Source organism: Numida meleagris, chromosome 2 (genome assembly GCF_002078875.1).
Source record: "Numida meleagris isolate 19003 breed g44 Domestic line chromosome 2, NumMel1.0, whole genome shotgun sequence".
Taxonomy (NCBI): domain Eukaryota; kingdom Metazoa; phylum Chordata; class Aves; order Galliformes; family Numididae; genus Numida; species Numida meleagris.
The window spans coordinates 124,892,968-124,909,535 of record NC_034410.1 but is presented as its reverse complement, the minus strand read 5'-3'; the positions used below and the strand labels follow the sequence as shown (position 1 = coordinate 124,909,535).

Sequence of the window (16,568 nt, the reverse complement as noted above, 5' to 3'; positions counted from 1 at the left end):
GCTCCGAGCCCCCTCCACGTGCGGCCCGGCCCGGCCCGCCCCTCCGCGGGCGAGGAGGGGCTGAGGCCAGCGGAGCGGGCCCCGCCGGCAGCCGCGTCCTATGGAAAGCTCCGAGCGAGCTCGGCGCAACGAGCGAACTGCGTTTCGGACTTTGGGAGGGATATTCCAGGGAACGGAATAGCGTGCGGCTCAAGTGCAATACCGAAGCAGTCCCACCGAGGCAGGGGAACAAATGCACCGCTTGCTAAAACTTGATGAGAGCAACCTGGGCATGGGGTCACCGTGGTGGTTGTAACGCAAACCACAGAATCATACAATCATAGAATCTTTAAGGGTGGAAAATCCTCTAAGATCACCTAGTCCAACCATTGGCTCAACCTCCCCCCCACCCATGCCCACTAACCCCCTCCCTCAGTGCCACATCTCCACAGCTTCTGAACACCTCCAAGGACAGTGACTCCCCCACCCCCTTGGGCAGCCTGTGCCAGTGCCTCACCGCTCTTCCTGAGAATAAATAATGTTTTCCTGATATCCAGCCCGAACATCCCCTGGCGCAACCTGAGGCCGTTACATCCCATCCTACCGCTGGAAGTGTGACCCTGAGCCAACCAATTCCCACCACTCAGCAAAATGAAGGTCACCCATTTTCTCCAGGCACAGGTCCCAGCAGCCTCCCGCTCCTGCTAACAAGTGGCACAAAATTTGCCTTCTCCCAGGAATGGCTTGAGAACATCCTTTTGCTGAGCCTCGGCACGCAGCTGGCCACACCACGCTCACATTTATCTGTTGGCTGCTGCAGCGGGAGCTGCTGGCCAGGCAGCTGTGCTGTAACCTCAGTGATAATGCACCCAGGCTGGAAGCAAAACTTTGCTCAACTGCAGGAGCAGCTGCAATCAGCCTTGGGCAAACACTGCAGGCACCCAGCAAAGGTGACAGCCAGGTGTTGGTGCTGGCAATTAGCATAGCTGGGCCACCACCTTCTGTGGTGTCCTGGGAAAGTGACAGGCCGATGGCTCCTGTCACACCAAGGGGCACTTGGGACGGGAAGGCAGGCTGCGAACCCAACCACTTCCAGCAGTGGTTTGCTCTAACAACAGGCACCCAGCCATCGGGATCCAGCAAGGGCCAACTCACTGCGTGCGTCCCCTTTATGCTCACCTAAAAACAACATGAATAATTCCCAACTTCAGAAAGGCACGGGGAAGATCACTAAATTGTGATCTGAGCCACATCATGAGCATTAGCTGTGTTATTTTCAACACCCAATAGCACAAAGTCATCGCAATGACAACAGATAGACGTGCAGATATATATTCGTGGACAAAAATCCCACCCTACAGTGAGAAGAGATGCAAGCACAGTGGCGTTGCACTTGGTGGTGATGACCAGCTCTCAGCAGTGCTCTTGCTGGGGTCAGGCGGTTACATATGCATCAAATACATCTTCTGAAAAGGGAAAAGTTATTTATTATAGGCTGCGCAGATGTCTTTGCAACTAAAAAAAAAGGGCCAAACTGCATTGTTTCGTTGGAAAACGATACCAATATGAAGACAAAACACCTCCATCGGTCTCTTCAACGAGAGCCATTCTCCCCCTGGCATTTAGGGCAGGGAGGGGACATCAGTCCCGCTGATGGATGGAGGAGGTCAAAGCACAGGCTGATGCTTGGGTCTCTTGGGCTCTGTCCCGCTTAACACTTGGAAAACCAGGACCTGAGCGTGCACAGCTCATTCTGTGTCCATCAGGGACCAAAGGCTGGGTTATGCAGCACTGCATCCCCCTGCCAGGATGCTGCCAAGGCGATTGGGTGACTCTTGTGCAGCCATCTTCCAAAGGAACTTAGGCATCCCACAAAACTGAAGGCGCAGAGAGCGTGATGCACTATCAAGCAAAGAGGCAACACCACTACCAATAGCGAGGTGGCTCTTGGCTCTGATAGGAAACAGGGAAGGAATAAATAGAAATTGAAGGAGCTCCTCAGAAAGCATCAGGACACTGCCAGCTCCTGGAGCTGACGGATCACAGGGAAATTCATCTTTAGGATCTTCCTTTAGCAAACATGAGCTCTTCCTCAAACCCAGTTTCGAGGCCAGGGCTCTGACATAGCTTCCTGTAATGCAGCACACAGGAGCTTCATTCCTGCTTGTCCTTTGCCAGCCTTCTGCATGAGGGGGAATGGCACAGCGGTCGTACATTCACCCTCATCTTATAGAACAGGTTGGTTGTATGATCAATTATTTGGAGAAGTGTTTTACCTGATATTTTTATCATCTTTAGAAACTTTAGCTAAAATAGTCCCAAGGTTTTCATATTATTATATAGTAAATTATTACAAAATAGTCAGCATTCATTCTACTATCTTACCAAATGACAGGAATCACAATCACAAGCTGTAAAAATTCGAGATGTGATATGTGAGTTAATTAAAAATCAGTAAGAATTTGATGTTGCACAGCATTTCATTTCCAGGTGGCACAGATACAAACATGGTCTTCTTACCCAACAGAGAAAGGTTAATTCATTATGAACTATTACGTTGTTGTCTTCTTTCTGCAAAGAAAAGGTATCAGCATTTCAAAGAAAGCATAGAACGGTTTGTGTCCCAAACATCCATACAATTTTTTGGCACAGAAAGTTTGTCACAAGAGAAAAGTATTTACTATTATTTACTATTTATACATCATTTTGATAAAAACCTATCCGCAAAGCAAAAGGGATGAAAGGAACCGGATTTCTTAGACTTGCTGTTGAACACCTGCATACAGATACATCCAGATGCCATATAACCTACTGCTAAATGTCACCATTAACAAGTATAGCATCACTGATACTTCCGCTTCCTTGAGGTGAGTTTGGAACCTTGACAGGTGTTCACCCCCACCTCTTTTCCATCAGATAACGGGTAACCTCACGCATCGCTCGGAAGGCAGGACTGCGTACAGGTATTTAACCAGGAAAACAGCAGCACGGGTTGCTCTGCGAATTCTCGTCCTGCTCAGTGAGCAGCTGTGAGCAGGACGGCTGGCAGACCCCCACCTCACCCACCGACTGCAGGAACGTCTCTGGGGGCAGGCGAGGGGGACACAGCGGAAGCTCTAGGAATCGGAGGCACGGGAATTTCTTAAAGGAGTATCTTCACAAAAAAGAAACACCAACGGGAGTTTTTTGTTTGTTTAATAAAAGCTCGCAAGGCACATGTTTCAACTGAATTGCAACAGCTACAGCAAAACAGGTCGAAATTTGCAAAACATTCCCCCAGCCCTCTCCAGAACTGAAACCCACGGCCTGGGTTGAAAACCGAGCTAGGGTGGTGTGCACAAGTCAGGTGTGGTTATACCCTACTTCCGTCCTTCCGAGGGATACCACTAACTTACTGCTTCCATCTTTTTCCACAGAAGGTGGAGATTAGAACAGACAATAGTATTTTCGTTAATCCATAACTGGATAAGAAATTCAAGAATATCATTTTCTTCATAAGATATGAATCTTCCGTGCCTTCTGACTGGGACAACAGCAACGTTTCTCCCAGCAAAAGGCTGCTTCTCTGTTACTTAAGGCTGCCGCGCCAATGATGCTGCTATACAATCTTCTCTAATATAAAAAGCAAGGTAAAAATCTTAAATGATTCTCCTAATGCAGAATCAATTGAAGTATCAAGAATACATCTTTATGACAAGACTAATAATAACTATGTCACAGTTCAAATAAAGTTCAACATGTTCATTCAAACATGTATAAAGGCCAATGTGCTACAACATATGTAATTTCCTTAGATATACGGTTGGCCTCATTTGTGATTTTCTTAACAGATGTGCTCCACATGTAAGCATTCAAACTATGCTCTGTGTGGTGACGCATACATACAGCGTCGCAGTAAAAGACAACAGGCAGTCCAGGATAATTGAATGCTGCACCTTGGTGTGGCATTATAAGGCAAGAAGCCATAAGCTGAGCGGCTTCATCCACCCAAGTGCAACTGTAAGCCTGAAATGTGGTACCTGGAATGCCTTATTGCTGGTATGAAATGGTCTTCATGAACAATCAGCTTCAAGAGAGCAGATCACTGACATGTAATTCCAGACGGTGATTCAAACAAATTTTAAGTTGTATATGGAACTCTACACTTCCAATTATTAACTCTATGGCACGCACAAAGTTCCTGTGCCTGCCATAACCCAAGTTACTACACAAGCTTCTCTTGATATTGTAACTGAAAAGTCTGAAACTGTAACAGTGCGGAAAAACAGACACACTCCTGCATAAACAAATAAACAGGCTGCATTTGGCCAGAGAGACAAGCACGCCATCCTCAGCTCAATGACTGTATCCCTAGAAAGGATATTTACTTCTAACTTGTAACTCACTTACACTGATGTTTCTCAATGATCGCATCAGATACTTTTGATGGATTTATCTGAGCAATGGTTTCAAATAAAATGAATCATTTTAATATTTGGTCTAAACTCACAGGCCTAAAAATATAACCAGATTAAAACAACAACAACAACAACAACAAAAAGAAACAGATTACAGACACATTGACATTTACAACAGTAAAGCCTTTCTCTTTTAAATCACTCCAATAGTGATAATAGATGTTTAGAAACCTCAGCACTATCTCTTACTGTAAAGTAAACAACATATCTGCATACAGCAGATAGGTATCATGCATATACATCAACACGTTGCAGTTCCTAACAATTTCAGAGTCAACACCTCTGAATTTGCATTTTAATCAACAAATGCAGTAGGGATAGTTTTGCAGCTTTCATTTGCAGAATGGTTTACAGATTGTTCAGTTGAAGGTTCATCCTATCAAAGCCAGATGTTTCTTTAAAGACATCTGGACTCCAAAGAATCATTCCACATGCCTGATAGAGCGGCCTCTGGGCCAGCTGTTACAAGAATCCATAACCGCATGTGACTCCTGGTGGTGAGGAACCTCTCCCAGAACTTAAGTCCTGGCTTTCTGTCCAGCTGCACCTACATAAGCAAAGTTACCATTACCTTTTGTTGAGTTATCCATTCACAACACCAGGATTAGGCCCACAGCTGGAATTAAAGCATCATTCATTCTCCTGAAAGTACATCAGCTAGCAACAAAAAAGGATGAACAGAAAATTTAAGGAAGTCATAGAGACAAACGGGGTCCTACAACGAAGGCAAGTTTTGGAGTGAAGCAAGACTGCAGAGTACTTTCCCACATCTTCAAAATTCCCAGCATAGCTGCATAATCAGTGTAAAAATAGCTATGAACTACTGTGCCATTACTGATCAATGATGGTGTTTAAAATTACAGTTATGACACTACCTTAATCTATCATGAAATAATAAGTTGAATGAAATGACTATCACCCATCCCTGGCCATACACACACACATACACATACACCAGCTCGCACACAGGAGTGAAGTGCAGCAGTCTCAGTAGCAAACCTAGTTGTCTGTAGACAAGTACAGCACAGTGTTGTATACTGGCCCATTCCGACGGCTGCTAAAACACACATAACGCTCACACGCATACATATGTAAGCATGCAAAAATCCTGAAGTCAAGTTCTTTCCAAACTGAAACTCTGACTTTGTCAACTTCTACAGCTCTATCCAAGTCCAAGCACTTCCACCAACACGTCTCCAACAATGCAGAGACCAGTGCCTTCATCTATGGAATTGTTTAAATAAAATCTTCCTTATTTGATTTATACAAATACTTTACCTACACATAAGGTGTATGAATGTGTTCAATAAAAATAGCAGTGTTTATAGTGGAAAACAGTAAGAATAAAAAAAAACACACTAACCAAAGAAAAATATTAAACAAACCCAAACACTTGAAGACTTAGGATACCACTTGATTTCTTACTAGAAAATAAAGACTACATGACTTAAACGAGCTCTTCAACATAACTTTTTCCAAAGTCTATCCACATCAGCCCTCTAACACTGAAGTTAGAAATGTCTGTTAAATGAAGATTACCATGATTTACAATGGGAAGACAAATGCAAGAACATGGCAGACTGTCACACTTTCTTGTGGATATTGTAAAATTGTCAAATTTTCCTGGTTCCTTCAAAGAAGGTATCTGTAATAGTTGGCCTGTAGAGTTCAAACAGCTCCAGTTTGGTGGAAAAAAAAAAAAAAGAAAAAGAAAAACTGGTCAGTACACCACACCCACGTGTATCTGTAAAAATAATTTTCTCAATCAAAAGGAATTTTTCCAACTGAATTCCATCACAGTCAATCCTCAAAAAGAAGCTTGCATGCTTTTTCATGATTGGAAGGATATCACAGTGTTGATCCTATACACAAAGTAGGATCTATTCCAGTATACTCGAGTGAAATAATTCACATATGGAGAATAGTTCATTTTGATTTCATGACAAAATCGTCCGTATTTTGAATAGGCATAACTGTCGCCTTCCTCACAAACCACCTGTCAGGAAAGAAGAAAAATTGATTAAAATACTGAAGTCAAATGACTGCAGAATGCAATTCTGTACATTCATTTACTTCTGCGTTCTGTACATTTCACTTATGCAGCAGATATTTAATTTCCATACTGTATGATTCCAGTAAGGTATAAATTATATTCCCTTATAATTTGTTTTACCATCTAAAATAGCCTTGTGAATTAATACATCACTTCTCTACTCTTTCCAATTGCAGAAGTTTGCATGGATGAAAAAAAAGAAAAAAGAAAAAAAAAGTGGTAAGACAAATTCATGCAGAAATATAAATAAATAAATAAATCCTTCAACGTCTCCCAAAACACAAAGATAGTTTCTCTCTCTGAGATAGTCCTTTAGCATCAGACTGCTGGAGAACATCTCTGTCTTGCCCTGTATAAACCATCCTAAACTGGCCCCATCCACTTTGACTGCTGCCTATCAGATACTTATAAGCATTGATAAGACCCGCCTCAGTCTCCTCTCCTTTTCCCAAGCATGAAATATAAGACTATACACCTGAAACTTCCCCATTAAAAACCAACCAACCAGCCAATAAAAAAGTATTCAAGTTGAGGATGAACTTGCTGTAGTTAATACACAACAGGTTGTAATGTCAAACATGCTTAGATTTCCTGCCTAGGGAAAAAAAATAATGAAGTGAAGCTAACCTACAATTGCTCAGAAGTAACCATTGGCACTATCCCCCCTGTTGACTTGAGAATAAATAATGAACCAATAAGTGAGTTTAGAGCCACTCCTGCCTTTAAGGTCAAAACTTCAACTGGATTTCCAGGAAGAAGCAGAACAAGTGCTAATGAGATCACTTGATAAAACCCACCCTGTTTCCTACTTCAACAGCAAGAACAACACTAATGGCATTCAGAACAGACATGGAATGTCAGCAGTATATTTTCACAGCTCTGCAGTTTATTGAACTAATCTTTCTACTAGCTATGGCTCAGACTGCCTACTGGGGTGCTAACCTAACCCATGAGACTGGACCAAATAGACTTGCAGCCTGATCAGTAGCAACAAGGCTGAACTGAAGTGAGTGGCAGGCTGGACCTCATCCCAGTATGCTCCCTGGCAGAGCTTCAGAAGAAGAGTTTATCCATTGTAAAGTTTATCATCTTTAAAGCTAGTAAAGAATGGCCTTTGAGGCATGTCTTTGATGCTTTTGTAATACTTTCTTCAGGTATTACGGTCATAAACACATATATATACTTAAATGGTATTTAAGAGTTGGCATAAAAGCAGCACTGCTTGATATTAATGTATTAGGAGGAATTAGGACAGGTAAGGAATAGTATAAGGTTAAGATTACAGTTATGTAAGAAACAGACAACTCAAAACTTAATGGATCACTTTTCAGTCTTATGCGTCTTTGCCTACATATCCATTATAATTTGGAAAATAAGATCAACACTACAAGAATGTTTCCTTTAAAACAAATTATTTATGCATCCAGACACTCACTTTTGTCTTGCTGTTACTTACGTGACCATTGGCAATATCCAATAGATCTTTAACTCTACATCCTCTTACAGGTCCCACTTCATTGCAGATTGAATCTTCAATAATCAAAAAATTGGCTTTGTAAGATGTAAGTATCTTATAAATATCCTCTGCTGATCTCTTTGAATATATCTGATAAATCTATAAATTAAGAACATATTTTAATGCAAGGTAAAAATCAGTGGAAAATTAAATACTGTGAGAATGGTGGTGAGCAAAGAATGACTTATCTTTAATAACAAGTTAAATGTGTATTATATGTAGATGCCAAGCTATAAAACATCTATTTTTGAAATTTCCAAAGCAGGTGAGGTAATGGAGAGCTGAATGAGAAGTATTTGTCTCTGCTGGTGTAAGTTCACATTTTATATATTTAAATTGGCCTGAGAAGTCTTCGGAAAGAGTATTAATTTTTGTCCAGAGTACAGCACTGACAATTTCTTTGATACTCTGCTCCCTATTTGATGGACTATGCCCTTTCCTCTAGTATGTTTGTGTTCTTTTTTCCCCATTATATGTGGGCAAAGAGGAAAGCAGTTCCTGTCAGTTGTTTTCCAAGTCAAGTATAATGCTAGAGATTTCCATTTGCCTTCTGTACTCCTGAAGTGTTCAAACAGAGTGAGAGCTAAGGCAGAGTAGCAATTTTGATTTCTTTGCTAGTCAGTGACTGGGTATGTCCATTCTGCTTTGTGACTTTCCCCCTGGCAAAATGTGTAGAACAAAAATTGCTAAGAATCATTCAGAAATGACAGCCTGCCTAAAACTCAATATTGTTATACTGCTCAGTAAGGAATCTTGTTCATGGGTTTATTGATTATGTACTGGCATTACCTTTCTTTTTGAAACTTCATGATCTTTTTTCACCTTAGAATATGAACACTCTGTGGAAAAAGCATTTGGAACATGGTAGAGCAATGCAAATGAGTATGGCATGAGGAATATTACAAGGTCATCCTCTTTGGAGTGTTAACGTTTACAGTTCTCCCACACATCTCAATCAGGCACTTGAGTCTTACAAGATGGAACAGTCTATAAATCACTGGTAATACATACACATTTATGGAATTGGATACTCACATTTTCATTTCTTTTTAGAAGATCATCATCATTATATAAAGGCAAGCTTGACACCATCCATCCAGTACAAAGCTTAATCACACCCATTAACTGTGGGCTGCCTGCAAACACAGCAGCCACAGGAGCTTGTCTTCTGCAAAAGCAACATCAACATACATGTCTGAGTGCAGGATGCATTTCTCAAAACAACATTTTTGATTTTAATCACTGTGCAAATCTTTGCAGATGCTATGACAAGAATTGGAGTGCATGAAGATACCTAGATGGAGGGGGACAGACTCTTATCAGGGTCTGTTCTGATAGGACAATGGGAAGTGGAGGGGACATTTAGATTGGATACAAGGAGAAAGTACAATAAGGGTGGTGAGACACTGGCACAGGTTGCCTGGAGAGGTGGTGGATGCTCCATCCTTGGAGACATTCGAGGTCAGGCTGGACAGGCTCTGAGCAGCCTGATCGAGCCATAGGTGTCCCTGTTCACTGCAGGGAGTTGGACTACGTGACCTTTAAGAATCCCTTCCAACTGAAACGATTCTATGATCTTTGGGGGTCTAATTACAATTGGCATTAACGCTCTGGTAGCATTGGTTTCCCTACCAGGAAAAGCACAGACTTGCAGCAATGTGCTTTGCAAGGAAGGTCTCCTGCTGGGTTAAGAGCTGATGGCCATCCTCCCCTCCTTGCAATTCATGAAGTACCACTCAGAGTGGTCCTGGAATGGATCAAACTATTGCTTTTCTGAATGGTTGCTGTCTTGTGACAAAACAAGCTTGAGAGGGAGGGCAGGTAGACAGAGAAACACTATGATGTTATCTTCTAAGTGAAAGACTTGTGGTTATGCTCATTTGATTTGTAGGACAATGTATTTCATCATTTATGAGTAAATACTGTCATATAGAATAACATCTACAGTAATTATGTTTCTGGATTTTGATTTCATCTTTTGATTATTCATATTGCAGCATTAATGAAATAAAACAACCATTGCCACACTTTATTACAGATCTCAGACAACTTTTCCCACAGAGAAAATTCAAGTAAATTCATTTTATCAGGGAGAAAATCATAAGAAAATATACTTATAATAATGACATTCAATTAAGATTTCAATATGGATATCTAAGCATAAGCACTAAAAAATCCTTTTCATTAAAAATATGAACAGCTGCTACAAATAAGGGTAGTCAAATTGCTCTTAGTTGAGTGAATCTCAATGCAATTCACCGTGATTAATTATGTACTGGAAGTGTAATATATGCAGACTAATGTAAAAGCCATTAGGTACTTGGCATTATTCCACTTGCTGCCTTCAAAAGCTGCAGCAGTGACAAACAACATACACTACTATTAACAGAAAGAAGAAATTGGTTGGAACGCCATAATTACCAGCCTCGTCTTTTCTGAAGATGAACAGGTTGACATTAAAGACTCCATAAATACAGAAAATAATATTCTTTAAAAATGCATTTAAAGGTAAGTTATTTGAACACAGGGGACCTAATTTTCACAGAAGTGCAGTTAGTAATGACATCTTTCCAAATTAAATTGAATGAGGCCAGAATCCAGTTCTGAAACTTTTGATGAAGATAAAAATATATCTGTGAAAACATCCTGACTATAAGTTCAGCATTTGCTATGCCCTACCTAGTCAGCCAGATAAGAACCATTGCAGCCTTCTGCTCAAAGGGGGAGTTTGAATCCCACATTACAATCCTTGTTCCTTGAATGAAGTCTCTAAATCTCTACCTCAGGCATTTGTTTCACTGGCTCCTGCACATATGAATTTCATTGTTCCTCTCCCTTGTGGCATTATAGTCAATATGAATCCTCTAACCTACTGAAAAGTCAGCATGTAAAGAATCAGGATTGTAATGGATGCACACCTTTCTTTGGAAATCACATCTAGTAATGACACTAAACATGAGTTGACTGCGTGTCTCAGGATCTTCTCTTGTAATCAGTGATAAATTCCTGCGACTTTGCATAGGAGGAATACCAAGCCTAAAATATTCATTTCTCTTCCCATCTCCCCCTACATTGTGCAATGACTTGGCAAGGGAAAGCTCAGATTAAAAGAGGCAGCTCCAGAAAATACTGAGATACAAGTACCCTGACATAAAGAATTAAAACAAGTGCAGAAATTCATACTTACTTTATCCACGTCATAAGTTCTACTGTATCAGGATCATAGAATTCCTGTAGTTCTGAAAGCTCTGTCATTATCCTAGGGAAAAACTGATGGAAATGTTATTTGGTTACAACTATGCCAGACTAAAGGGAAACTCATTTTGGGACAGTCATAGTGGGTAAGACATCTGGAAACGGGAGCCTGCTTTTAGCTGAGGAGTTTCCACCCCCATTACCAGTCTGTAGTCAGACACATGAGGTAGCACAAGATCAGCTGCCCTATGTTAATATCAGAGCCGTAGCACATCAGGAGCTGTTTAAATATACCTGCACTACCCCAGAAATGGAAAGACAGAGAGAAAGAGGAAATGCCATTGCCACCCCCAAAGAGAACCAGCTTCACTGATCACTGAGAGCCCTTAGAAAAATGCAGATAATGAGGGACTATGCCTGACCAAGACAGAAGGCAGCCAAGCAGAAAGATGCTGAGCTATACGCCCATCTCTTTAGCACCAGAGTAACAGAGTACAACTCCTAGGGCATTTGCACTGCCCTCTTCCTATTAATCAAACTTTCCAAGCACAGGGAGAGTTGAGTTGAGAATCTGGAGACCAAACGCTCACTATTGCTTAAAAGCAGAAGTAGGATTTCCAAGGGATGAAGCCCTCTAGAGTTCAAATCCCCACACTGCTATTATTAATAAATAATCTGTAAACGAATTCTTTGGCCAACTAAGTTTTCTCTATTGTAACTGACCGCGTAACTTTTTTGAGCATCTTTAGTTTAGTTTTTTTTTTTTTTTTTTTTTAATGAGAATTATCTGTTACTCTGGCAGAAGCGTATAAAGAGTCGGATTGCACTGCAAACAAAATATCTATTAAAGACTGGCATTATAAAATTCGTTGAAGACCGATTTTTATATTTCAATGCCTTGTAAAAAATACTTATAAATTCTTATAATTCTTATAAGGTTATTCAAAATAACTCTTCTGAATCAGTCAGTACAGTAGAAAGTTTGGGGATACGTTTTCTATTTTTTTCACACCTGCAGAAGTTTAAAAAAAAAATTCAAAATATTCTTCCCCTGTCCGCCAGTCAGTCTGGCAATGTGACTAGCAGTAAAGAACCAAGTACTCAGTTTAAACAAGGAAACATCTGTAGCTTTTTCCTCCCTGTATCTCAGTAAGGATTCAACTCCGTTATAATTTGACAGCTTTTCCAACAGGTTATTCACCTATGGCCTTCCATAATTTTACTTTCATGTAACCTCTCACTAAAAAGAAGATAGACACACAACATGCTTTTCAATATTCCAAGTGTTTATTTGGCAATATTTTCTCTGTTGAGTCAGTTCACATATTCAAAGTGTAATAGCTGAATACATCTTTAAATTCAAATGCTTCTTAATTACAGTAAGTCATTGTTACCAAACTGAATCGTCAAATACTTCATACTGAAAAATTTAAAAAGTTTTGTTTAAAAACAAAACAAAATAATAATAAAAAAAAAGCCAGCACATTTTCAGAGGATGCCAGCTTTTATTTCACCTTGACGATGTATTTGCTCAGTGTTTTGACTCATATGCTGCCTAAAGACAAAACACAGAACAGTATGTTTCTTACCTCTTTCCACAAGCTGAATCCAATTATTGTGGGAACTGCCATACTCAGAATGAGAGCCTAGAATAAAGACGTTAAAAGAAATGGATTATGGATTGTTCTCTATTCTCCAACCTCGACTTTGCTGATTCTGTTTGTATAGCAGTAGGCTACATTTACGTCTGAAACCTTAAGAGTAGTGATTGAAGGTGAATCTTTGCTATTTTCTACTGGGAAAAAACTTTCTGCCAAAAATAATTTGCCTAACTTAGCACTGAGTAACTGATTTGACCCATGTTATCTTTACCACCAATGTTAGGGATGGTTAATCACTGCTCATATAACAATGAATCAATGCGCACATGGAGTACGGACAGAAGAAATATAAATGCCTCTCAGATTCAAATATGAGATAATTTGAAAAATGAAAAAAAAAGTATGAAATAAGCATTTCTAACCTCTGATCTTAGCAATGCTTTCACTCAGATTGACAATAGTGACAGGCAAAGACCAGAAACTCATTCTCCAGCATACCATCACTCTAGCTGGTATCACTTCCACTTTGCAAAAGGGGAAAATAGCTCATATAGTACAGAAAACACTTGGAAAGAGCGTACACAAGGCAGTCTCTTGATAATAATCTGTTAACACATCTACTGCAGGAAAAAGTAGGTCTGTATAGCAGAAAGTGTGTGGTATAAAAAGCAGTACGGTTAATACGTATGTGAATATATTTTTACTCTTTTAGTGGAAGGACGTTGTCAACATTTATGATACAACATTAAATGGCATTTGCACAAGCGCCATATATGACTTTCTGTTTAAGTATTAAATATTTATTCTTCTAAGTATCTTGAAATTAGGGTAGAGTAACACCCTACCCTCATTTCATTAATAAAACAAATGCAGAAAGCTGCCCAAAGCAACTCCCATCACATTATGAATAAAGCTAGGGTTGAAAGTGGAGGAGTGTTTGCACTACAGCACAAGCTCATCTTGAGTTACAGCACTTCTCTGAAATGCCTGCACAAGAACAAATCTTAACCAAAGTAACTGCAGCTACTATTTCTTACCAAGCTGCTTTGCTCTCATTGATTAAATACACCTAACTACCACATTTTAGCCAAATTTCCTAATGAAACAAGGCTTATGTCAAAGCCTGTCTGCAGGCCTGTACATTTTCTTGTGCACTTTTTCTACAAAACATTTGACCTTCTTGGCCAGTCTCAACTAAATATGACAGAGGGCTTGAGGTATCAAAGATCTGTTAAAAGAAATTAATTATGTCTGAGAAAGAGAGATAAAGATTGTTCTGCTGCGCATGAGGAAAAGGCTTTGCTTTATCACCAGGCACCAGAAAACATGTGAAAACATGGTATTAGGAATGAAAAACAAGAAAAAGTTGATTATATAAGATCCACTGCTCACAGAACTACATGTTCTTTTAGTGGGTTCTTTTTAAGTCTTACGTAATTGTTGTAGGAAAAGTGATACGACAGTGAGCTGAAAGTTCCAAGACATTGGCGACAGCAACTCACCAGCAGTATTGGATGCACAGCTTTCAGTCGCAGCCACTTGAAGAGCGTCATCCAAAGTTCAGGAGAGCACACACCAAATGCAGCAAGCATGCAAACATATGGAGTCCACAGATATTTCATTCTGAAAAATATTACAAGAACTCGGTTGGCACTTTGCACATGTCACTGTATTCAGGCTACTTATAAAAAGAAATCAGATTTTTTTTTTTTCCAAACAAGTCTGGACATGCAAGCAATCCGAGATCAAATTTGATGGCATTGGAGGGCAAACCAAGGAAATCTCTAGCTGAAGAGCAGGCACCCAATTATTTGCTGCGAGATGTAGAGGCAAGATCCCAGGTCAAAGATGACAAACGACTTCACAGAGTTCAGGGGAGGATGGAAGAAAAAACAAACAAGACTAGTAAAGTCACTTGGCTGTTGCAGTTTTTCACCCAAACAAGGACAAAAAGCACCTATTGAGCAAAGTTGTACAGACACTGCACGATACGGGATTTCCTGAAGAAAGGGAAGGAAAACATTTAATAACAATTTACTATTTGCTGATATTGTCTGCCTCTTGAGGACAGATGAGTCAAGACAGCTACTTGGCAACACAACAGATTGCTCACTTTAATAATTTGTGTGTATTCAGATATTAGGATGATGAATGTAAATGTATAAATACATGACTGCCACTTTCCAGCTGATTTGGCTGAGAGCAAGACTGGAACAAAAAGGTTATCGAAACATTAGCTCCTGTAGCTTTAAGAACTAATACTCAACAATATTTTTGAAAATAGTTTTGCTGCTGCTTAACATGTCAGGCAAAGGTATATTCAATGCTTGTCTAAATATAATAAGATGGATAAGAAATCTTCCACACCTTGGTATTCAAGAACATACACTACCCATCCAAACACTACACAAGATCTCACTAGAACGCAATATTCAAAGAATGACAGAGCAGTTCTACACTTAAATACCACAAGGAGAGAGAGCCAATTTTCTCTAATTAATTTCTCGGATTTTGGCTGCATTAAAGCTTACAAAATGCATGTAAGAGACCAAGCACGATTCATCATATTCCTCTATCCAATTTATGGTGAAAATTCCCTATGTTACTTCCCCTACCAACTAGTACCACTGGAGGCCAAATATATTTCTGAAAAGACTTTTGAGTTGTAGACACATTTCAAAGGGGTAAATAGCCTATCGCACCCAGTTAGGAAATCGTTGTTGCTTTCAAAAGAGATACATCAAAACAAGACTTACCCTTCCAAACACATCGCTAGAGAACCAAGTAAAATTGTGTGAATTACATGATAAACTATTTCTGGCCTCTCTCCAATTCGACCATCCTCAAGTTTAACTGTCTCTTTCAGTGGTTCACCACTGCAGTTGGAGAAAATGAGACATCACTTAATTCAGACATTATCTCAGGCAAAGGTGTCAATAAAAATATTTTTCTTAAGTAAGCAGTACACTGAGATCATTCTCTGTCATATCACATACTATTGTTTGCACTGCTTATTTGGTTTTTGTTCTATGTTGATGATCTATAGGTACCTGCTGTCCCTTCTTTTAGCCTGCAACCTCTCTGGAGCAATGGCTGTGAATTAATGCAATTGGGTCACCATCTATGACCGTAAATTCAATTTACGGTGCTTCAGCAACAAGAGTCAACCTAATTCAAGAGCACAGATACTCCACAAATATTTAGATGAAGCACTCTGTACATGTATTCTAAGTTTTTTAATGTCATTCACTTGGTGAAGAATTATGGAATCCATATTACTATATATACACCATTTTATCACAAAATAAGACTACAAAACCAGCTTTCAGTCACAGTACTAGAACTTCCAGGAATAAATTATAAACTAAAAAAATCACAACTAAAATCTTACAACAAATGTTTTTCTACAAACAAGATAGGGAGGCATGTGAAATACATTTTATTTTACCATTAAGAGATTCCAGTTACAAAGCTGCGATAAGCGATGAACTGTTTCAAAATCAAAAAGCTTTTACTTTGAGGAGGGAGAAAGTTTATTTTAAATTTTTCTTAAAAACCTGTGAGATATAATGAAGTTACTGCTCTTCACAAAGCAGTATATAGCCAGTAGAGACACTAGCAAAAATCAGAAAAGTCTTCTTTATTGTTTTAAATTTACCATTGCACCTCCAACCTGACATACATTTTCACTTATACCAGTATAATCCTTACCTATTGAAAGTCTAAGTCCTTGGGGAAAAAAAAAGAAAAAAAAAAGCTATTGACTT

The 16,568-nt window shown here is 39.6% G+C and overlaps 1 protein-coding gene across 4 annotated transcripts in view; it reads right to left on the bottom strand.

The window, feature by feature from the left end:
- Positions 3,157-16,568, bottom strand: part of DPY19L4 (dpy-19 like 4 (C. elegans)) — a 28,284-nt gene continuing 14,872 nt past the window's right edge. For all 4 annotated transcript variants that reach the window (XM_021387202.1, XM_021387204.1, XM_021387206.1 and 1 more), the window contains 7 exons: positions 15,558-15,677; positions 14,304-14,424; positions 12,790-12,846; positions 11,193-11,275; positions 9,041-9,173; positions 7,946-8,104; positions 3,157-6,432 (listed from right to left, as the gene is read on the bottom strand). In XM_021387202.1, the coding sequence (XP_021242877.1) occupies positions 6,268-6,432; positions 7,946-8,104; positions 9,041-9,173; positions 11,193-11,275; positions 12,790-12,846; positions 14,304-14,424; positions 15,558-15,677 (838 nt within the window). In that variant the 3' untranslated portion in view covers positions 3,157-6,267. The remainder of the gene's footprint in view (positions 6,433-7,945; positions 8,105-9,040; positions 9,174-11,192; positions 11,276-12,789; positions 12,847-14,303; positions 14,425-15,557; positions 15,678-16,568) is intronic.